The sequence below is a fragment of the Ascidia mentula genome, chromosome 1 (genome assembly GCF_947561715.1).
Source record: "Ascidia mentula chromosome 1, kaAscMent1.1, whole genome shotgun sequence".
Classification (NCBI taxonomy): Eukaryota; Metazoa; Chordata; class Ascidiacea; order Phlebobranchia; family Ascidiidae; genus Ascidia; species Ascidia mentula.
Window position 1 is genome coordinate 4,489,689 of NC_138566.1, and position 18,423 is coordinate 4,508,111.

General features: G+C 39.6%; 3 protein-coding genes and 1 long non-coding RNA gene across 4 annotated transcripts; 3 read left to right on the top strand and 1 right to left on the bottom strand.

The window, feature by feature from the left end:
* Positions 1-1,114: 1,114 nt before the first annotated feature.
* LOC145892699 (uncharacterized) lies at positions 1,115-7,373 on the top strand. Its single transcript, XM_082982031.1, has 11 exons — positions 1,115-1,251; positions 1,421-1,576; positions 5,208-5,330; positions 5,401-5,553; positions 5,620-5,745; positions 5,872-5,991; positions 6,151-6,303; positions 6,362-6,481; positions 6,659-6,775; positions 6,939-7,091; positions 7,246-7,373. The coding sequence occupies exons 1-11, from the start codon at positions 1,197-1,199 to the stop codon at positions 7,371-7,373; spliced, it is 1,404 nt and encodes a 467-aa protein (XP_082838157.1). The 5' UTR covers positions 1,115-1,196.
* Positions 7,374-8,276: 903 nt separating this feature from the next.
* LOC145912027 (uncharacterized) lies at positions 8,277-8,986 on the top strand. The gene is made up of 3 exons (XR_014403271.1): positions 8,277-8,400; positions 8,561-8,713; positions 8,867-8,986. It is a non-coding gene; the product is annotated as an uncharacterized LOC145912027 (long non-coding RNA).
* Positions 8,987-9,222: 236 nt separating this feature from the next.
* LOC145911996 (neuronal pentraxin-2-like) lies at positions 9,223-11,128 on the top strand. Its single transcript, XM_082999428.1, has 4 exons — positions 9,223-9,335; positions 9,572-9,855; positions 10,218-10,393; positions 10,698-11,128. The coding sequence occupies exons 2-4, from the start codon at positions 9,649-9,651 to the stop codon at positions 10,870-10,872; spliced, it is 558 nt and encodes a 185-aa protein (XP_082855554.1). The 5' UTR covers positions 9,223-9,335; positions 9,572-9,648; the 3' UTR covers positions 10,873-11,128.
* A 58-nt stretch (positions 11,129-11,186) lies between these two features.
* LOC145892859 (uncharacterized) lies at positions 11,187-18,394 on the bottom strand. The gene is made up of 21 exons (XM_082982043.1): positions 18,267-18,394; positions 17,943-18,098; positions 17,387-17,485; positions 17,156-17,308; positions 16,972-17,091; positions 16,699-16,815; positions 16,463-16,615; positions 16,286-16,405; positions 16,002-16,118; positions 15,706-15,858; positions 15,534-15,653; positions 15,228-15,344; positions 14,888-15,040; positions 14,711-14,830; positions 14,451-14,567; positions 14,157-14,309; positions 13,982-14,089; positions 13,504-13,620; positions 13,148-13,431; positions 12,507-12,685; positions 11,187-12,327 (listed from the first exon to the last, which is right to left on the bottom strand). Exons 1-21 carry the CDS (start codon positions 18,325-18,327, stop codon positions 12,153-12,155), a joined length of 2,892 nt encoding a protein of 963 aa, XP_082838169.1. The 5' UTR covers positions 18,328-18,394; the 3' UTR covers positions 11,187-12,152.
* Between the last annotated feature and the right edge of the window lie 29 nt (positions 18,395-18,423).

Consider the following 18,423-nt stretch of genomic DNA (forward strand, 5'->3'; position numbering starts at 1 on the left):
ATGGACCTAGATCATATACAAGCCTTGGCTGAAGTAAGCTAGGCGTGATTTGTTCTCCAAAAATAGCAGCTGTTGCAAACTACAGTTATTAATGAACTGCCACGTTGTCGACTTCCTACTTCCATTCAAATGTAGCATGCACAGTCCGTGGGAATTTCCATTCCCCAATGTACTTCAATATGTAAAGAATAAGGATATATAATATTGGAGGTGCAAAGTACTTTGGTGTTTGATAACCAACTTGTTCTTGTAGTGGAACGGCAACAAACATGATGAAAATATCAACATACATCAGCAGTCGAGCAACTGCCAGGGGTTTGGTCACAGCTACGACGCCCATTAAAACAAAACTGTGATGCAATCGTCAACTTGAATTTTTGCCATTGGTCGTCCGCTCGCCTTAAGACACAATTGATCACCTTATGTTCCGGACTTATCAGAGCGGTCCATAGTACACTTACAGATGTTCGTTGCTAAACGTATTGGATTGTCCATAGTTGTGCTTTTTGAACGTGAAATGTCTCCAAAGAAGTATTCATGCCTTTGCAGCATTCGCTGATTTTTGAAATTTCGTTAACATTTATATCATTGAACACAAAGTACGAATTCATGCATCAGTTTGGTTTAGGTGCTTATAATGAGGACAAGACAAACTATTGCTTTGTACCAAAGGGGGTTCGGGGCGCACACAATATTGAGTTCAAACTATATGACTGGTTGTTAAATTAGGGTCGAAAATCTTTTAGTTGCCCTTTTTAACATCTGTATTTTTAGCCGTCACCAATATGCCCACAGAAAATGGCAAATAATCAAAGTTATATCGTGATGAAAGATTTAGCAATTCAGGGACGCTGTTTCCTTCTTAGCGCAATCAAGAATTACATGCACATGTTTCTGAAGCAATTCTCAAGCAGAATATAAAAGTTGTTTTCATATACGTCACAAAACTATATTAATCAAAATATCCGATCGTTTGCTGTGCGCAAGATTCTGTCATTTACCTCATTAAATTGTCTAAGGTAAAACAAATGATCTTCTTCCGTGTATACTGAATTGTTTGAAGCAGAGGTGGTAGAAGGGCTTAAGTGAACATTAATAAGAAATTGTCAGCAGAGATTGACTTCACAGTAAATATTTATAAATTTGTCTGTTTGCAAAGAGCTGCTCAGGTTTATGGTTTACACTGAGCATTGAAAATGATTGCACTTATGTTCTTAGTTTACTTTGTAAGCCCTCTACTAGCTCACACAGGTTAGTACATAATTGAAATGAACTCACTTCAGATTTCAAAACTTGCTTTCTTTGTAGTACGTAAACTGCATGCATTTTTTTTATTTGGAAGTGAAAGACAAATTTGTAGTATTTTGATTGGTTTCTACAAGAACTAACAACGAAAATAATGTATTTGTGTTTATTTCAGTCACTTGCGAGACGAAGTTTTCGATGTTGAATCACTCAATCTCGGAAGTAATCTGTCCATCAAACTGCTTGAAGCAAAACTCGGCGTTATGTGGAAAAGGCGTCTACCCTGACGGCCCCGTGTGTTTGGCAGCAATACAGGAACAACTAATTGATGGTGAGACACATACTGCCAAAATTTACAAGTTATTTTTTGAGAATAATATTTTTAATATAATGTTTTTGTTGCTGCCAGGCATATTGTAACTTAATAATCTGTTCTTCTGGCATATATAAAATGTAACTTTATTCACCGACGTTTCGCCTGTTATTCAACAAGGCTTCCTCAAGGTAATGGTACAGCACACAACTAACGCCAAAAAACGTGCCAATACGAAAAAGGGGATAACGCTAACACCGCTTGTAGAATCATGTGATGTATAAAAAATGGGCGGGAAAACTACAGTTACAGTAAGTTGTAAAAGAGCACCAGGAAGTAAACGCACTGTTCCCTATCATTGACACAGCGATTGTTCTTGTGGATGTAGAGCGCTTCTAGGAAGAGGCGCTTTGTATGATCCACCTCCTTTTCCAAAACCTTAGCCTTGTCAAAGGGGATCTGATGACCTTTTAAGGCAGCATGCCTGGCTAACGCTGTCTTATTTGCGTCTTTCGACGCAACGTCGCGGCGGTGCTCCTTAATTCTGGTTTTCAAGGCTCTTCCGGTTTCCCCGATGTAGACACCCTCGCACTCTCCACATGGAATTGAATAAACCACTCCTTTTGGTTCCGCTACCTCCATGACAATGAGGTGCGACACCAAACTGCGGAGTGTTGTATGGGGTCTAATGTATACCTTAATCCCATAATCTGTCAGCATTCGCTGCAAAGTCTCGGTGAGTGTGGGGACATAGGGAAGAACCACCGTGCCGTAGGTTGGCGTCGGGTCTTTGTGTGTGACGCCGATCTTCGACGTAATATCCACGAGGGATACGCGTTTTTCCTTAGCGCATTCCGGATGATAGTGATCTCTTCATAATAATCTTCTTTGCTTGAGACCAAGGCATCAGCTCTTTCCATCAGGGACCTGGCAACCGCCTTTTTGTGTTGTAGCGGATGCGCCGACTGGAGGGAAAGGTAGCGGTTGGTGTGAGTCGGCTTCGGTAGACACGAGTGCCGATTTTGCCGTCCACGTTCCGGTATACTTCCACATCCAAGAATGGTAGTTTCTTATCAATTTCTTCCTCCAAAGTAAACTTTATAGATTCCTCAATGCCGTTCAGGTGGGCAAGGAAGGACTTGAGGACCGAAATATCGATAATGCAAAACGTATCATCAACGTAACGTCTCCAAAAAGGTGGAGGATGTGAAAATGTTGCCAGCGCTTTGTTTTCAATCGTCTCCATTACCACATTGGCAATCACAACGGAGATGGGGGAACCCATCGCCGTGCCAAATACCTGTTGGTAAAAATCCCTTCGAAAAGAGAAATATGTCGCGTTTAGGCATAAATTAAGGCCTTCAGCAATGTCCTCACGCGACAATAGCGTTCGCTCTTCGAGATTTTCGTCTTCTTGTAAACGGTCCATGACCGTTTTGACAGCAAGAACCAGTGGTACATTTGTAAATAAGGAGACAAAGTCAAATGACGCCATACACTCTCTTCCCGCTATTTCCAAACTCCTAACTTCTACTGCAAACACATGCGAGTTCCTGACATGATAGGGACCGGTGCCAATTAATGGGGCAATGACTCTTGCGAGGTACTTCGCAAGCATGTAGCTTGCAGAGCCAATAAAAGAAACGATGGGCCTCAGCGGAATGCCTGATTTATGGACTTTAGGAAGCCCATACAACTGAGGTGTCCTACCGTCCGTGCAGTGTAGCTGCCGAAACACTACAACCGACAACGCTTCTCTTTCTCTATGAAGGTAACCCACAAACCGGTTTACCTTGCGTTCTAACGAAGGGGTTGGATTTCTCGTCAACTTTTTATAAGTTGTGGTGTCATCTAAAAGTACCAGCAACTTATCAGTGTATTCGGACCGGTTCATCACAACAGTGCGGTTTCCTTTATCGGCTGGCAAAATGACAATGCTGCGATTGTTTCTAAGTTCTTGTATCGCTGACGAATATGATCTTGGCACATTGGGTGTAACATTGGTATGACTACGAATACACCCTACCACCTTGCCTTGCAACAGAGATTTGACGTGGGCAGGTTGGCCAACAAGGCCCTTCTCAATGGATGCTAACATCTGTTTCCATGGTACAGCGTTAGACGAAACGGCAAAGTTTAATCCAAGCGCTAAGACACCATGTTGCTCAGGTGTGAGTTCGTGGTCTGACATGTTCGTAACCCACTCTTTGTTCGCGCTCTTGACCCGCGAATCTATTCTTTTACCATGCCACAAATCGAGCTTCTCTCGACACCTTTTTCTTCCTGTTGCAATAATCCGCACTGCGCCTTCTTTTACATAAGAGTAAAGCGATGCCAACGAGGTGTTGTCTAGAATTCCTTCGATTTTGCCTGTAGACTCCTTGAGAACGCGCATATAGTTGTTGATGCGTACATGTGCATCGTTTATACGTAGTCTCAAAAACCGGAATCCAACCGATCGCATTATATCTCTTCCTTTCTGAGACGTAATGGGAGACCTGAATCTTAGACTTGGCGGCAATATTCGCTCCCTTAAACAACCGCTACCTTTCCTTCCAGTCGGCACATCCGCTACAACACAAAAAGGCGGTTGTCAGGTCCCTGATGGAAAGAGCTGATGCTTTGGTCTTAAGCAAAGAAGATTATTATGAAGAGATCACTATCATCCGGAATGCGCTAAGGAAAAACGCGTATCCCTCGTGGATATTACGTCGAAGATCGGTCGTCACACACAAAGACCCGACGCCAACCTACGGCACGGTGGTTCTTCCCTATGTCCCCACACTCACCGAGACTTTGCAGCGAATGCTGACAGATTATGGGATTAAGGTATACATTAGACCCCATACAACACTCCGCAGTTTGGTGTCGCACCCCATTGTCATGGAGGTAGCGGAACCAAAAGGAGTGGTTTATTCAATTCCATGTGGAGAGTGCGAGGGTGTCTACATCGGGAAAACCGGAAGAGCCTTGTGCGTTTACTTCCTGGTGCTCTATAACAACTTACTGTAACTGTAGTTTTCCCGCCCATTTTTTTTTGGCGTTAGTTGTGTGCTGTACCATTACCTTGAGGAAGCCTTGTTGAATAACAGGCGAAACGTCGCTGAATAAAGTTACGTTTTATATATGCCAGAAGAACAGTTTATTGAGTTACAATAGTTTTAATGTTTACATTTTGTGTTTCAACATTAGTGACGACATAATTCAAAAAATTAAAATTATAAAAGTAGATCCTTCACGTAAATTTTTTCAAAGCGTCAAGGTTTTGACGCTCGACCGCACCGGTTTAAATCTTGTTGGGTAAAAAGCCTTTTTCAAAATATGTTTTATTGCAATATATTCCAAACTTTCACAGAAATTTCGTTTCATTGTGACCTTTTAGTTAGTACAAAAAAGGATGTTTAGTGGGTTTACGTCAAACCCTAGGCGTTTTTGGGACTTTCTTTTAGGGGGTTTAGGCATTTTAATGTTCAAGTACTGCGGTTGTAAGTGCGTTTTATAAGCCGCCTATAAGTTGACAAACGCTTGAGGGTAGTATTTGAAAGGGGCAGATGATGGGTTTGTGTTAATTACCACCTATAAGTTTATGTGGGAGAAGTGCTGCGCAACATATTGCCAACAGTGAACTATTGAAATATTTTTTTGTTAGATTCTGGAGGGCTGATACGAGTGTTTGAAACGCTTGGAAAAAGTTCATTTGCCGCGTCTTTTCAAAATGGAGTGGCAAGTCAGACTTGCAAATCTGCGAAATCTACAGCTTTCACATTTGAAAGTAAATATAAGCATAGAATAGACAAAAGGTTTATTGCAGTTCAGTCCAAACCATAGCAATCTGGTTTCAGTGACTTGTTCAACAACCGGCAACACCGAACACACAATCACAAAGGTCAATTGTCCACCTGGTTGTCAAGGTCAAGTGTATTCGTGCGGAAACAATGCGTTCCACTTGAATAGTTCGATATGCTCCGCCGCGATCAACGCGAGAGAAATAACAGGTTAAGAAAAACTCAGTTTAAATTAGTTTATTTCGGAAACAAAAGGAATAATAAAAAACTTTTTAGCTTCTGATGGGGGTGGGGAAGTGACGGTTTACAAATACACGGACGAGAGCAACATTTTTATCAACACATCTGGAAACGGAAACTTGGGAAACTCCTGCAAAGCGTTCGCCTGGTTTACTTTGTCCGGCAAGTCTAGTACTAAAGAAGATTGAAAAATTTTGTTGCATGTTAGAAACACACCTGGAAAAAGTGTCGTTAAGCAATTCAATACAACCTCGCATTGCGTGTTTTTAAGTGATTAATTGTCATTAGATGTTGACGCCTGTGCCTACGGTAACCCCTGCCTAAATGGAGGAACGTGCGTTAATCTGCTCGGTGATTTCGGTTGTATTTGTGAATCTTCCGGTTATACAGGAAAAAGATGTGAAACAGGTTGGTTCGTACGTATTTCGCGCATATAATTAATTACACAAAGTGACTTAATTCGGTATCCCCCTATGTGCGGAAAGCATTGCTCAAAAACTAAACTCTTAATTAGGCTACAAATAATTATGGAACAGGCATTAATGCGCTGCACACTTATAATTTCAGCCAAATGTGATGCAACCGGTCACTCGCTGCTAACAATTACAACAGTTATTTGTCCACCAAATTGCCAAGGTCAAAGCTATTCGTGTGGAAACAATGCTTTCCACTTGAATAGTTCTATATGCTCCGCTGCAATCGAAGCGGGAAAACTTGCAGGTAAACAATTATCGATTCAAATTTTTTCCAGTAGACAAACACAATTTTGTACTTTCAGCCTCTGGTGGCGAAGCGACGTTTTACAAGTACACAAATGGAAACAATATATTTACCAATATATCTGCAGACGAAAATTTGCAAAATGCTTGCAATATTTCTACCTGGTTTACATTAACAGGCAAGTGACCTGATATGTAACATGTTTAGTTTCATAGAACTTTTTCTTACCTAAAATGTACTTTGAACAATAACCTGGATAAAAAATAATTCTACGCTGATTGCTGTGGGATTTGGAAGCGTAGCAATAAATATCAAAGTTTTTAATTCTTGCGGCCTGATAATCATTTGCAACTAGATGTGGACCCTTGTGCACTGGGAAACCTTTGTCTTAACGGAGGGTCGTGTGTTGATCTGTTGGGAAATTTCCGCTGCGATTGTACTTCCGCTTATACAGGAAGAAGGTGTGAAGCAGGTTCGTTCAATTAATTTCCCATATATTATATTGAATTGCCATTGTTTGTATATAAAAATATACAAATTGTTTTTTTAAAAACACCAGAATTCACATTTTAACTAATGCACCAGATGGACGTAATTTCCTTATTCATTTCCATTTTAATCACGCCGTTTTATAGTGGTTTGTCCAACGACCGGAGACACACTGGACACGATAACCAGCCTCATTTGCCCACCGGACTGCCAGGACCAAACCTATTCATGCGGAACCAATTCTTTCCACCTAAACAGTTCAATTTGTTCAGCTGCAATCAAGTCAGGAACACTTTCAGGTAAAGCGAAACTCAGTTTAAAAAATAAACAAGCAAAGTAGAAAAATGATGACTGCGCTGCAGGATGAACTGCACCTAGTTTCGACCGGTAGCTGTAAGGTCTCGTCGGCAAAGCTGTTTCAAAGAACAGTTGTAAGTAATGATTGCATTTTAGCATCTGGTGGACACGTAACCATTCACAAGTACACGAACGGAAGCAACATCTTTATTGACACATTGACCGTAGCAAACTTGCAAAACGTGTGCAATACGTCGTCTTGGTTTACGTTCTCAGGCAAGTAATTACAAGTAACTACTGTTGTGTGGCCTAAATGAATAAGTCGATACTTTATGACACAATTTCACAAGCTTAAAAATGAAAATCTTTAAAATCGGGAACATTAAGTAATGAATTGTCATTAGATGTTGACGCCTGTGCCTACGGTAATCCCTGCCTAAATGGAGGTACGTGCGCTAATCTGCTTGGTGATTTCGGTTGTGTCTGTGATTCTTCCGGTTATACAGGAAAACGATGTGAAACAGGTTGGTTCGTACGTATTTCGCGCATATTATTAATTACACAACGTGACTTAATTCGGTATACTCCTATGTGCCGAAAGATTGCATTGCTCAAAAACTAAACTCTTAATTAGGCTACAAATAATTATGGAACAGGCATTAATGCGCTGCACACTTTCATTTTTAGCCAAATGTGATACAACCGGTCACTCGCTGCTAACAATTACAACAGTTATTTGTCCACCAAATTGCCAAGGTCAAAGCTATTCGTGTGGAAACAATGCTTTCCACTTGAATAGTTCGATATGCTCCGCTGCGATCGAAGCGGGAATACTTGCAGGTAAACAATTATCGATTCAAACCTTTTCCAGTAGAAAAACACAATTTTGTACTTTCAGCCTCTGGTGGCGAAGCGACGTTTTACAAGTACACAAATGGAAGCAATATATTTACCAATATATCTGCAGACGAAAATTTGCAAGATGCGTGCAATATTTCTACCTGGTTTACATTAACAGGCAAGTGACCTGATATGTAACATGTTTAGTTTCGTATAATTTTTTCTTACCTAAAATGTACTTTGAACAATAACCTGGAATACAAAGAATTCTACGCTGATTGCTGTGGGTTTTGGAAGTGTAGCAATAAATATCAAGTTTTGAATTCTTGCGGCCTGATAATCATTTGCAACTAGATGTGGACCCTTGTGCACTGGGAAATCCTTGTCTTAACGGAGGGTCATGTGTTGATCTGTTGGGAGATTTCCGCTGCGATTGTACATCTGCTTATACAGGAAGAAGGTGTGAAGCAGGTTCGTTCAATTAATTTCCCATATATTATATTGAATTGCCATTGTTTGTATATACAAATTGTTTGATTAAAAACACCAGAATTGACATTTTAACTAATGCACCAGATGGACGTAATTTCCTTATTCATTACCATTTTAATCACGCCGTTGCGTTTTATAGTGGTTTGTCCAACGACTGGAGACACACTAGACACGATAACCAGCCTCATTTGCCCACCGGACTGCCAGGACCAAACCTATTCATGCGGAACCAATTCTTTCCACCTAAACAGTTCAATTTGTTCAGCTGCAATCAAGTCAGGAACACTTTCAGGTAAATCAAAACTCAGTTTAAAAAATAAACAAGCAAATAGAAAAACTATGACTGACCTGCAGTCTGTGGTGCACCTAGTTTCGAACTTTAGCTGTAAGGTCTCGTTGGTACAGCTGTTTCAAAGAACAGTTGCAAGTAATGATTGCATTTTAGCTTCTGGTGGACACGTAACTATTCACAAGTACACGAACGGAAGCAACATATTCATTGACACATTGACCGTAGCAAACTTGCAAAACGTGTGCAATACGTCCTCTTGGTTTACGTTCTCAGGCAAGTAACTGTATTATCCAAATGAATAAGTCTATACTATATGAATTTCGCAAGCTTAAATACATAAAATCTTTTAAATCGGGAACATTCTGATGCAGATTGCTGCAACTGTAATTATATTTCATAGAAAACAAAAGAAAAAAGTTAGACATGTCGCAAATTCTTGATAGGGTAGCGAAATATTTTTATTTTATATTTGTATTAATTGTGTTGCAATGCCAATTAATACTAGATGTGGGCCCCTGTGCTTTGGGAAAACCTTGTCTGAATGGAGGTTCATGTGTGGATCTTCTGGGAGATTTTAATTGCTCTTGTCCTTCTGCTTACACCGGGAGAAGATGTGAAACAGGTTGATTGTAGAATTTCATTACATCATGTAATATTCACCGTCGTATAGTAATCAACATGCCTAGGAGCATCGGCAATTAAATGCATTATTCACATTTTTGACCTTTGGCTTCGATTTATTATCGTACCTTAATCTTTTATAATATTTGCTCCAACTGCATGTACATTGACGATATCGTTGTTTCAAAGTGAAATCTAATTGTTTCATAATTCGATTGTGATGAATGTTTTGTTCAGGTTTAGGCTGCCCGGAATCAAAACTCGTCTTTCCTCGTCACGGTTATACCTCCGATTACGCGTGGTATCGAGGAGAGATGCCAAGTCTTGCGACTGGAACAGTTTGTTTATGGTTGAACATGCCTTCGTTAAGCCATGATTTGTCACCAGTCAGTTACGCTGTATCTGGAAATAGCAACGAAATGTTTGTATATTTCTACTCCTCTGAGGGTGGGCGGATCGTCCGGTTTGGCATCGATGGTGTTACTCTTCATCTGTCTGTCAACGTGGAGATTGGCACAAATGTAAGCACTATTGCCCCTTCGGTTTGGTGATGACATTCCCAAGCAAATAGGATTATAATGTGTTCCCAGAATGGGTGATGGATAGTTTTGTGGAAATGTAACACAATACAGTCACGTTTTTTCACGTAAACAATGATATTTGGTTTTCCCTAAATGTAACTCAATATACGGTAAAGTTTTGTTGAAATAACAATTACTTAAACTGGCCATTCATAGATTGTTTGTTTAACCCACGCCATCAGTTTATAACATGCTTATAGTGGATTGTAACAGAAAATTTCCAAATTTGGCAGAAATATATCAAACCAAATATAGAAATTGTATCTGTCGAAGTGATGTATAGCAACATATTCCCTTTCCAGGTTCACTTGTGCTTTTGGTTCAACACAACACTCAAGCGAGGCGGGGTTTACAAGAATGGGATTCAAACGGACGAACAAGATTACAATACTGCTGCATTGACTGGAGGAGGAAGTTTGGTTATTGGCCAGGAACAGGACTCTGTTAAAGGCGGATTTGAATCATTTCAAACTTTTAGGTTGAGTACTTTAGTTTAGTTTCCACTGGTTCTTACCCATGGCGGAAATATTTATATTTTAACTGTTGTCGCAAGGCATACTTTTTGATTAAACTACTTTTTTTTAATGCCAAATTTTTCAAAAAACAAGTTAAACTTTGCTCCGACTCTACTTTGACTTATAAACTAAAATGTAGCAATACGTAGCGCTCTATATCTAAACCATACCACCCAAAGTCCGCAAAAGGTAGTCGCGCAGATAAGCAGAAAGTATCCACCTTTGTTCATATGTATTGCTCTAACATAGGCAAACATTTTCTTACAGGGGAACAGTCACCAACTTTATGATGTGGCCGCGTGTTTTGACTTCATCAGAAATTATCCACATATATCAGTCATGCAACTGCCCACAGGATTACGTCATAGCGATGACCCCGGATAAAATAGAACTTGGTGGACAGGTCGTCAATTCGACCCTTGCGGTTTGTCCACCGCCCTAATTTCAAACTGTTTAAAATCGGGACGATGATTTTTTTGCTTTGTAGACTATATTCGTACTGACAATAATTGAGCAGACTGTGCAAAATTCAAAAAGTCCGTCAATATGTAGCTTTAATTAACGACTCAAAAGCAATTATCTTTATTGTCTCTTCACTGAACTGTTGCGTCTAAAATGTGACGCGACGGAACTGACGTTATTTGTGTCGTTTTTAACTTAATGGGCAAAACTTGCACATAAAAAACTCCAAGACTGAAACGTATCAATGTACAAAGTACCAAAAAATGTGGTCTGTCGAATAAACAAACTCAACACTTTCTTGCCATTGGCCGAGAGCGAATGACTGCTTGTTTTGAGGAAGTCGAGGGAAAATATTCAGTCAAGAATAGAATTGGGGGGCACGCATATCGTCTACATTCATAGAGCGTTGATAAGATGGGCCTAACACATATGGAAAAATCACGACTTGAATATTTCAGTCAAACAAAGGCGCTGAAAGTGGCGACTGTGAAATAAAACCTGAAATTAAGACAGGACGAGCGAACAAGAGTAGTTGTAGCCTACACGTGTTAACTCGCTTGGAGCAGAGTTCGTTCCAAGGACATACGAATAAATTACCTAACGTGTGGTTGCGCTGCAAGTTATACATGCATAGTGTAAATAAATAACTCTTCAAATATTTAGTTAAAAGACACAGAAAAATTCGTCTTTGTTTGGTAAAACGCAGAAGTGTTTTATCATATGCATAGAACGTTGGGCCAGGTTATCCGAGGGACCTGTGCTCAAACCTCATCGGGGGCTTGATTTTTCATATCTCGCTTGGACTTTGGACTAGGGAAAATTGTCCGGTTTAGTATGGCTGCGATGCCGCAAAATCTACTATCAGATAAAAAAAGCACAGCGGTTTTACACAATGAAAATGCCAGAAAAGCCAAAGTGTCAATAAATTGAAAGGCTGTGGATGAAATTCAAGTATTAGACTTATATCGAGAAAACGTGGCAGACTACTCAGCATTCTCAACCTCATATTTTATGTACAACAAGAACTTGAACGCGTATGAACAATAACATGCGAAACAAAATGACATGGGCACCGATAATAAGGGTTATTGAGTCAGGCGCCCATTTTATACGCGACTTACACCAATATATTTCTATTTCAAAATGTACGATAAAAACCAGGTGAAGGGAAAAAAAGTTTGCGAATTTTGTGCAAAAAACACATAGCAGAATGTAAATCGTTTCCTTGCGACGAAGTTGTATGTGGAAAACTAAATGCCTTTATGCGATTGGACAACTATCATTGTTGAAGTTAACGGCTTCACCGTACAGTTTTATTTTGTCCGGCGTCATCGCTATGACGTAATCCTGGGGGCAGATGCATGACTGGTATATGTCGGTAATTTCTGATGACGTTAAAACACGCGACCACATCATGAAGTTGGCGACCGTTCCACTGTGAGAAAAATTGCAAATTCAAAGTAATATTTTCGAATTATTGTTAGTAAAATAAAAGTAGTACTTCCATTGGTTCATGGAAAACTAATTTTTGCGTTAAAGTGCGCTCAGAGAAAGTTTTACACACCCAACAATATTCAAACTACTTTTGAACTTTTGCTACTTCTAATACTCAACAGAAAAGATTGATGACTTTCCAAACCCCCAGCATTGACACCATCTTGTTCCTGACCAATCAGCAAACTTCCTCCTGTTGTTATTGGCACTGATTGCAGTCCTTTCTCATCAGTTGGGTTGCCATTTACATAAACTCCCATCAATTTCTCCGTGGTGTCGAACCATATGCACAGATGTACCTAAAAAGTGCCCTCTGTTGGTCGCTGTGCTGTACAGTTTCAAATATGCAAGTTCTTGAAAAACGCGGAAAATGTTGTTTGGAGGTTCAAATCTTTCTTATTAGGCAAATCTATTTCACTTTTGAAGCCGAGAGCGAAGGCCTACGTTCAAACATATTTTTTGGTACGGAGAGATAGAAACACGATATATTCCGTGAACACAAAAACAGTATCAAAACGATCAGCGTCCGTGTCTTGGGCTAACCAGGCCCAACGCTCGACCGAAGGAGTTACGGGAACTCAGCGGTTTTATGGATAAATCACGGATGTAAACCAAACGGAAGGCTATTGATAACATTGGTTGCAATACAATGTGGCAGGTTTTAAATAATGAGCTGCCTTGAAATTTATTCCTAACTAATGGCAATTTACATACACATTTTTTTCACGAACAGCAGAAAAACGTAAAAGCGATTTCCTTACATTTGTGTGAAGTTGTATATCGGCATTCAAGTAAACGAATTTGCCTGCAATGGTCATGCGAACCAATCGACCTTTTTCATTGGAACGAAAATATACTGAGAAATCGTTGTTCTCTCCACTTATAGCGTAACTTGCTACAGTCATCTGGTGGCTAAATGTGGATATGTTCAACCACATACAAGCTGTGGCGACTGCAAGACTCGGAACATCTCCTTGATACCACGCGTAATCAGAAGTTTGTCGATCACGCGGGAAAACAAGTTTTGATTTCGGGCAATCTAACCCTGAATAAGAAGAGATGGGGTGTGAATACCTAATTACAATGGGTAATATTCATAGAAGATATTTTCGTCAACCTGTTTCACATCTTCTCCCAGTGTAAGCGGAAGTACAGGAGCAATTAAAATCTCCAAGAAGATCAACACAAGAACCTCCATTGAGACAAGGATTTCCAAAAGTACAAGCGTCCACATCTAGTAATAATTTATTACACTTAGACCTAAAATGTTCACTGGTATCGCAGGCAAGCCTAGCTGGATCAACCACTATTCTTGACTGATGTGCTTGTCTGCTTTTTCAGTGAAACTTATGATCGAAATACGTGGGCTAATATCGCAAAATATAAAGGGCCTGCGCAGTGGGGCGATCATGCCAAAGCGTAAACATATAACACTTCTGCGTTGTCCTGTATCTAATATGGTGTAAAACAGACCCATATATATTCCTTTCACGTTGGCGGTACGGGACCTCGAAATGGCCTGGCTACACTGCCAACATATGACTTAACGATTATAAAATCATGAAGCAAAATAGAGCAAGCATGTGGGTACTCGCCTGAAAGAGTAAACCAGGACGAAGCATTGCAATCACCGATGTATGATGTGTTGATGTATATATTGCTTCCATTTGTGTATTTGTAAATCGTCAATTCGCCTCCAGAAACTAAAAAAGATCAACAATTTTACTTGCATGATATTTTAAAATATCTTTAAAGTGAGTTTCGGTTCACCTGTAAGATTTCCCGCTTCGATCGCAGCAGAGCATATCGAACTATTCACGTGGAACGCATTAGCTCCGCATGAATACGTTGGACCATGGCAGTTCGGGAGACAAATGACGTTTGATATCATATTCTGGGTGTTAGCGGTTGTCGAACAAGTCACTAAAAAACAAAATTATTTTTGGAATCTTGATGGCTAGGTTTTTGTTGCAATTTCCTCCTAGTGAAACTTTGTGCGTTAACCCTAGGTGTATCGACCTTGTCAATATTGAGATACTCCCAAAAGTCCTAAAAAACACCAACCTGCTTCACATCTCTTTCCTGTATAAGTCGAAGTACAAATGCAGAGGAAATCTCCAACCAGATCAACACAAGTTCCCCCATTGAGACAAGGATGTCCCAAGGCACAGGCATCAAGATCTATTAACAAATAAATTGATTGAAGCAGACACACAACAGCAGGTCAGCAATAAACCAATATGGGTCATGCAACTGACAAAAAACAAAAAGAGTCATTCGTAGCATGTTTACATTTACTTTAAATACAGTGAAATAAAACCTGCCTGACAGAGTAAACCAGGAGAAGGCACTGCACTCTGCAAGTAAGTTTCCATTTGCCGATGTGTTGATAAATATGTTACTTCCGTTCGTGTACTTGTAAACCGTTGCTTCACCACCAGCAGCTAAATGCGTCATTTTATTGGATGTTTGTTGTTAGATTAAATTGAAGTTTGGTTCACCTGTAAGTATTCCCGCTTCTATCGCAGCGGAGCATATCGAACTATTCAAGTGGAAAGCATTGTTTCCGCATGAATAGGTTTGACTTTGGCAGTTTGGTAGACAAATGACGTTTGTGACTGCATGTTGGGTGTTGCCGGTTGCATTACAACTTACTGGAAAGAAATGTGTTTGGCGCTCTAAATATTTTGGTATTGTGTTGAAAACCTGGGTCCATTTTTTGCAACGTGATGATAATTTTTATCGAAATAAATTTCAAATTATATGTTATGAACTACGCTATCTAAGCAGTGTTTCCACACATGTCAACATGGTTTCAATGTATAACGTTTTAGAGCGCACCTGCTTCACATCTTCTTCCTGTAGCAGGGGACGGGCAGATGCAACTAAAATTTCCGAGCAGATTAACACATGTTCCTCCATTGAGACAAGGGTTTGTGAAGTTGCAAGCGTCTACATCTGATATGCGAAGTAACCACATTTTAATAACTCAGAAATTAGTAGAGTCTCATCACAAGCAATCTGACTCTTTGCAAAGAAAACAGTTTTTCTTAAAGCTTCGCAATTTTGCTCTAGGCGAAGGAGTTCCTGGGTTTTCTTTAGTGTTAAACAACACGAATGCATTAAATTTAACACAACGTCGCTTACCTGAAAATGTGAACCAAGATATGGCACTGCATTTCCTTCCAAAATTTCCGTGGGTCGATGTATTGATAAATATGTTGCTTCCGTTCGTGTACTTGTAAATTGTTACTTCGCCACCAGATGCTTCGAATTTGTTGAATTTTAGACAGAGTTTGGTTTACCACTTTATTTTTACCTGTAAGTTTTCCCGCTTCGATCGCAGCGGAGCATATCGAACTATTCAAATGGAAAGCGTCGTTTCCACAAGAGTACGTTGGACCATGGCAGTTCGGGAGACAAATGACGGTTGATATTGTGTGCTGGGTGTTAGCGGTTGTCGAACAAGTCACTGAAAAACGAAAACATTTTTGGAATCTTGTTGGTTGTGTTTTTGTTGTTAATTTCTCCTAGTAAAAGTTTGATGCGTTATCTTTAGATATATCGAGAGTTGCCATTTTCGATCTTTTCCCAAACGACTTAAAAAAAACCAACCTGCTTCACATCTCTTTCCTGCATAAGCTGAAGTGCAAACGCAGAGGAAATCTCCAACCAGATCAACACAAGTTCCCCCATTGAGACAAGGATGTCCCAAGGCACAGGCATCAAGATCTATTAACAAATAAATGTATTGAAGAAGACACATAGTAACATGTGAGCATTAAATCGGCATGAATTGTGTCACTATTTTGTGAAGCTTTCGTGCAACTAAAACGGAACAAATATAGTCATTCGTTGCATGTGTACATTTACAACAAGTAAAGTGAAATGAAACCTGCCTGAAAGAGTATACCAGGAGAAGGCACTGCACTCTGCAAGTAAATTTCCATTTGCCGATGTATTGATAAATATGTTACTTCCGTTCGTGTACTTGTAAACCGTTGCTTCACCACCAGCAGCTAAATGTGTCATTTTGTTCGTTGTTTGTTGTTAGATTGAATTGAAGTTTGGTTTACCTGTAAGTATTCCCGCTTCTATCGCAGCGGAGCATATCGAACTATTCAAATGGAAAGCATTGTTTCCGCATGAATAGGTGTGACCTTGGCAGTTTGGTGGACAAATGACATTTGTGACTGCATGTTGGGTGTTTCCGGTTGCATCACAATTTACTAGAAAAAATTAAGACACTAATGACATATAGGCATTTTGGTAAAAGAACTAGGTCAGTTTATCGTAAATAAAGCGTAAATACCTGTTTCGCATCTTCTTCCTGTAGTAGGGGAAGGGCAGATGCAACCAAAATCTCCCAATAGATCAACACATGTACCTCCATTGAGACAAGGGTTTGCAAAGTTGCAAGCGTCCACATCTGAAATACGAAATAACTACATTTTAATAACTTCCAAATTAGTGGACTCTAAGAAATGAACACAATTTCTTAAAGTTTCGCATTTTGGCGTGCGGCTTTGTGTTTTTCGTTAAAAAAACAGCACGAATGCATTAAGTTTACCACTACGACACTTACCCGAAAATGTGAACCAAGATAGAGCACTGCATTTCTTTCCCAAATTTCCGTTGGTCGATGTGTTGATAAATATGTTGCTTCCGTTCGTGTACTTGTAAATTGTTACTTCGCCACCAGATGCTTCGAATTTGTTGAATTTTAGATTTTTTGGTGAAAAAAGTTTGGTTTACCACTTAATTTTCACCTGTAAGTTTCCTCGCCTTGACCGCTGCGGAGCATATGGAACTATTCAAATGGAAAGCGTTGTTTCCACAAGAGAAGGTTTGACCTTGGCAACCAGGGGGGCAGATTACCTTTGTAATTGTGTGCTGAGTGTTGCCGGATGTTGAACAAGTCACTGGAAACAAACTGTTGTATTAAATTGTGTACTGCTAACAACTTACTTTTAATTTTGTTCTCTGTAACATTTCCTCACTTTCAAATCTGAATGCTGTTTTTCCAACAATTCCACAAACATCTGTGTCGAAATAAGTTTTTCGCGAAGTTTGGTACACTCGAATTAAACCCCCAGAATCTGTGAAAAACCATGCATTATTTTCAAAAACCACAAACATGTGTTTTGTGCAATTATTACAGAAATTAATTATATTGTTGATGAAGAGGACTTGAATGCATAACTCTTGGATTAATTATGTAATAGCGGCTTATAAAACGCCCCAACAACCGCAGTACTACATTAAAAAGTCATTCCTCTAATAGAAAGTCACACAAAAAGCCTAGGGTTTGACGTAAACCCACCAAACATCCTCTTTTTGTACTGACTGAAAAATTATGTCGTCACTAATGTGATTAATGAATAAAAAAGTAGATCAGTTTAAAACCAAAGGCCCCTGGCAGGCTCTCGATCGCACACCGTATCGATATAATATATATAATTATGTCGTCACTAATGTTGAAAAACAACAAAATTTAAGCATTAAAAGCATAATTCCTATAAAATAAATTGTAAATTTTGGCGGTAAGTGTCTAACCATCAATTAGTTGTTCATGTATTGCTGCCAAACACACGGGGCCATCAGCGTAGACGCCGTTTCCACATAAGGCCGGGTTTTGCTTCAAGCAGTTTGATGGACAGATTACTTCCGAGATTGAGTGATTCAACATCGAAAACTCCGTCTCGCAAGTGACTGAAATGAGCACAAACACAGGATTTTCATTATTTGTTCCTGGACAAACCAATAAAAATACTACAAATTTGTCTTTCATTTCCAGATAAAAATGCATGCAGTTTACGTACTACAAAGAAAAAAAAAGGTTTGAAATCTGTAGTAAGTTCAGTTGCATTATGCACTAACCTGTGTGAGCTAGTAGAGGGCTTACAAAGTAAAGACTAACTAAGAACAACAGTGCGATCATTTTCAATGCTCAGTGTAAACTATAAACCAGATCTTTGCCAGCAACCGAACAATATACTCAACCTGTCCAAACAGACAAATTTAAACATATTTACTG

Coding starts and splice junctions, on each gene's coding strand:
- LOC145911996 (XM_082999428.1), top strand. CDS start 9,649: ATGCCAAGTCTTGCGACTGGAACAGTTTGTTTATGGTTGAACATGCCT. Junction 9,856..10,217: donor ACGTGGAGATTGGCACAAAT/GTAAGCACTATT, acceptor TTCCCTTTCCAG/GTTCACTTGTGCTTTTGGTT. Junction 10,394..10,697: donor GAATCATTTCAAACTTTTAG/GTTGAGTACTTT, acceptor ATTTTCTTACAG/GGGAACAGTCACCAACTTTA.
- LOC145892859 (XM_082982043.1), bottom strand. CDS start 18,327: ATGATCGCACTGTTGTTCTTAGTTAGTCTTTACTTTGTAAGCCCTCTA. Junction 17,309..17,386: donor AACAGCATTCAGATTTGAAA/GTGAGGAAATGT, acceptor GTTTGTTTCCAG/TGACTTGTTCAACATCCGGC. Junction 15,345..15,533: donor ATCTTGGTTCACATTTTCAG/GTAAGCGACGTT, acceptor TTCGCATATCAG/ATGTAGACGCTTGCAACTTC.
- LOC145892699 (XM_082982031.1), top strand. CDS start 1,197: ATGATTGCACTTATGTTCTTAGTTTACTTTGTAAGCCCTCTACTAGCT. Junction 5,992..6,150: donor AGGAAAAAGATGTGAAACAG/GTTGGTTCGTAC, acceptor TTATAATTTCAG/CCAAATGTGATGCAACCGGT. Junction 7,092..7,245: donor CAAGTCAGGAACACTTTCAG/GTAAAGCGAAAC, acceptor ATTGCATTTTAG/CATCTGGTGGACACGTAACC.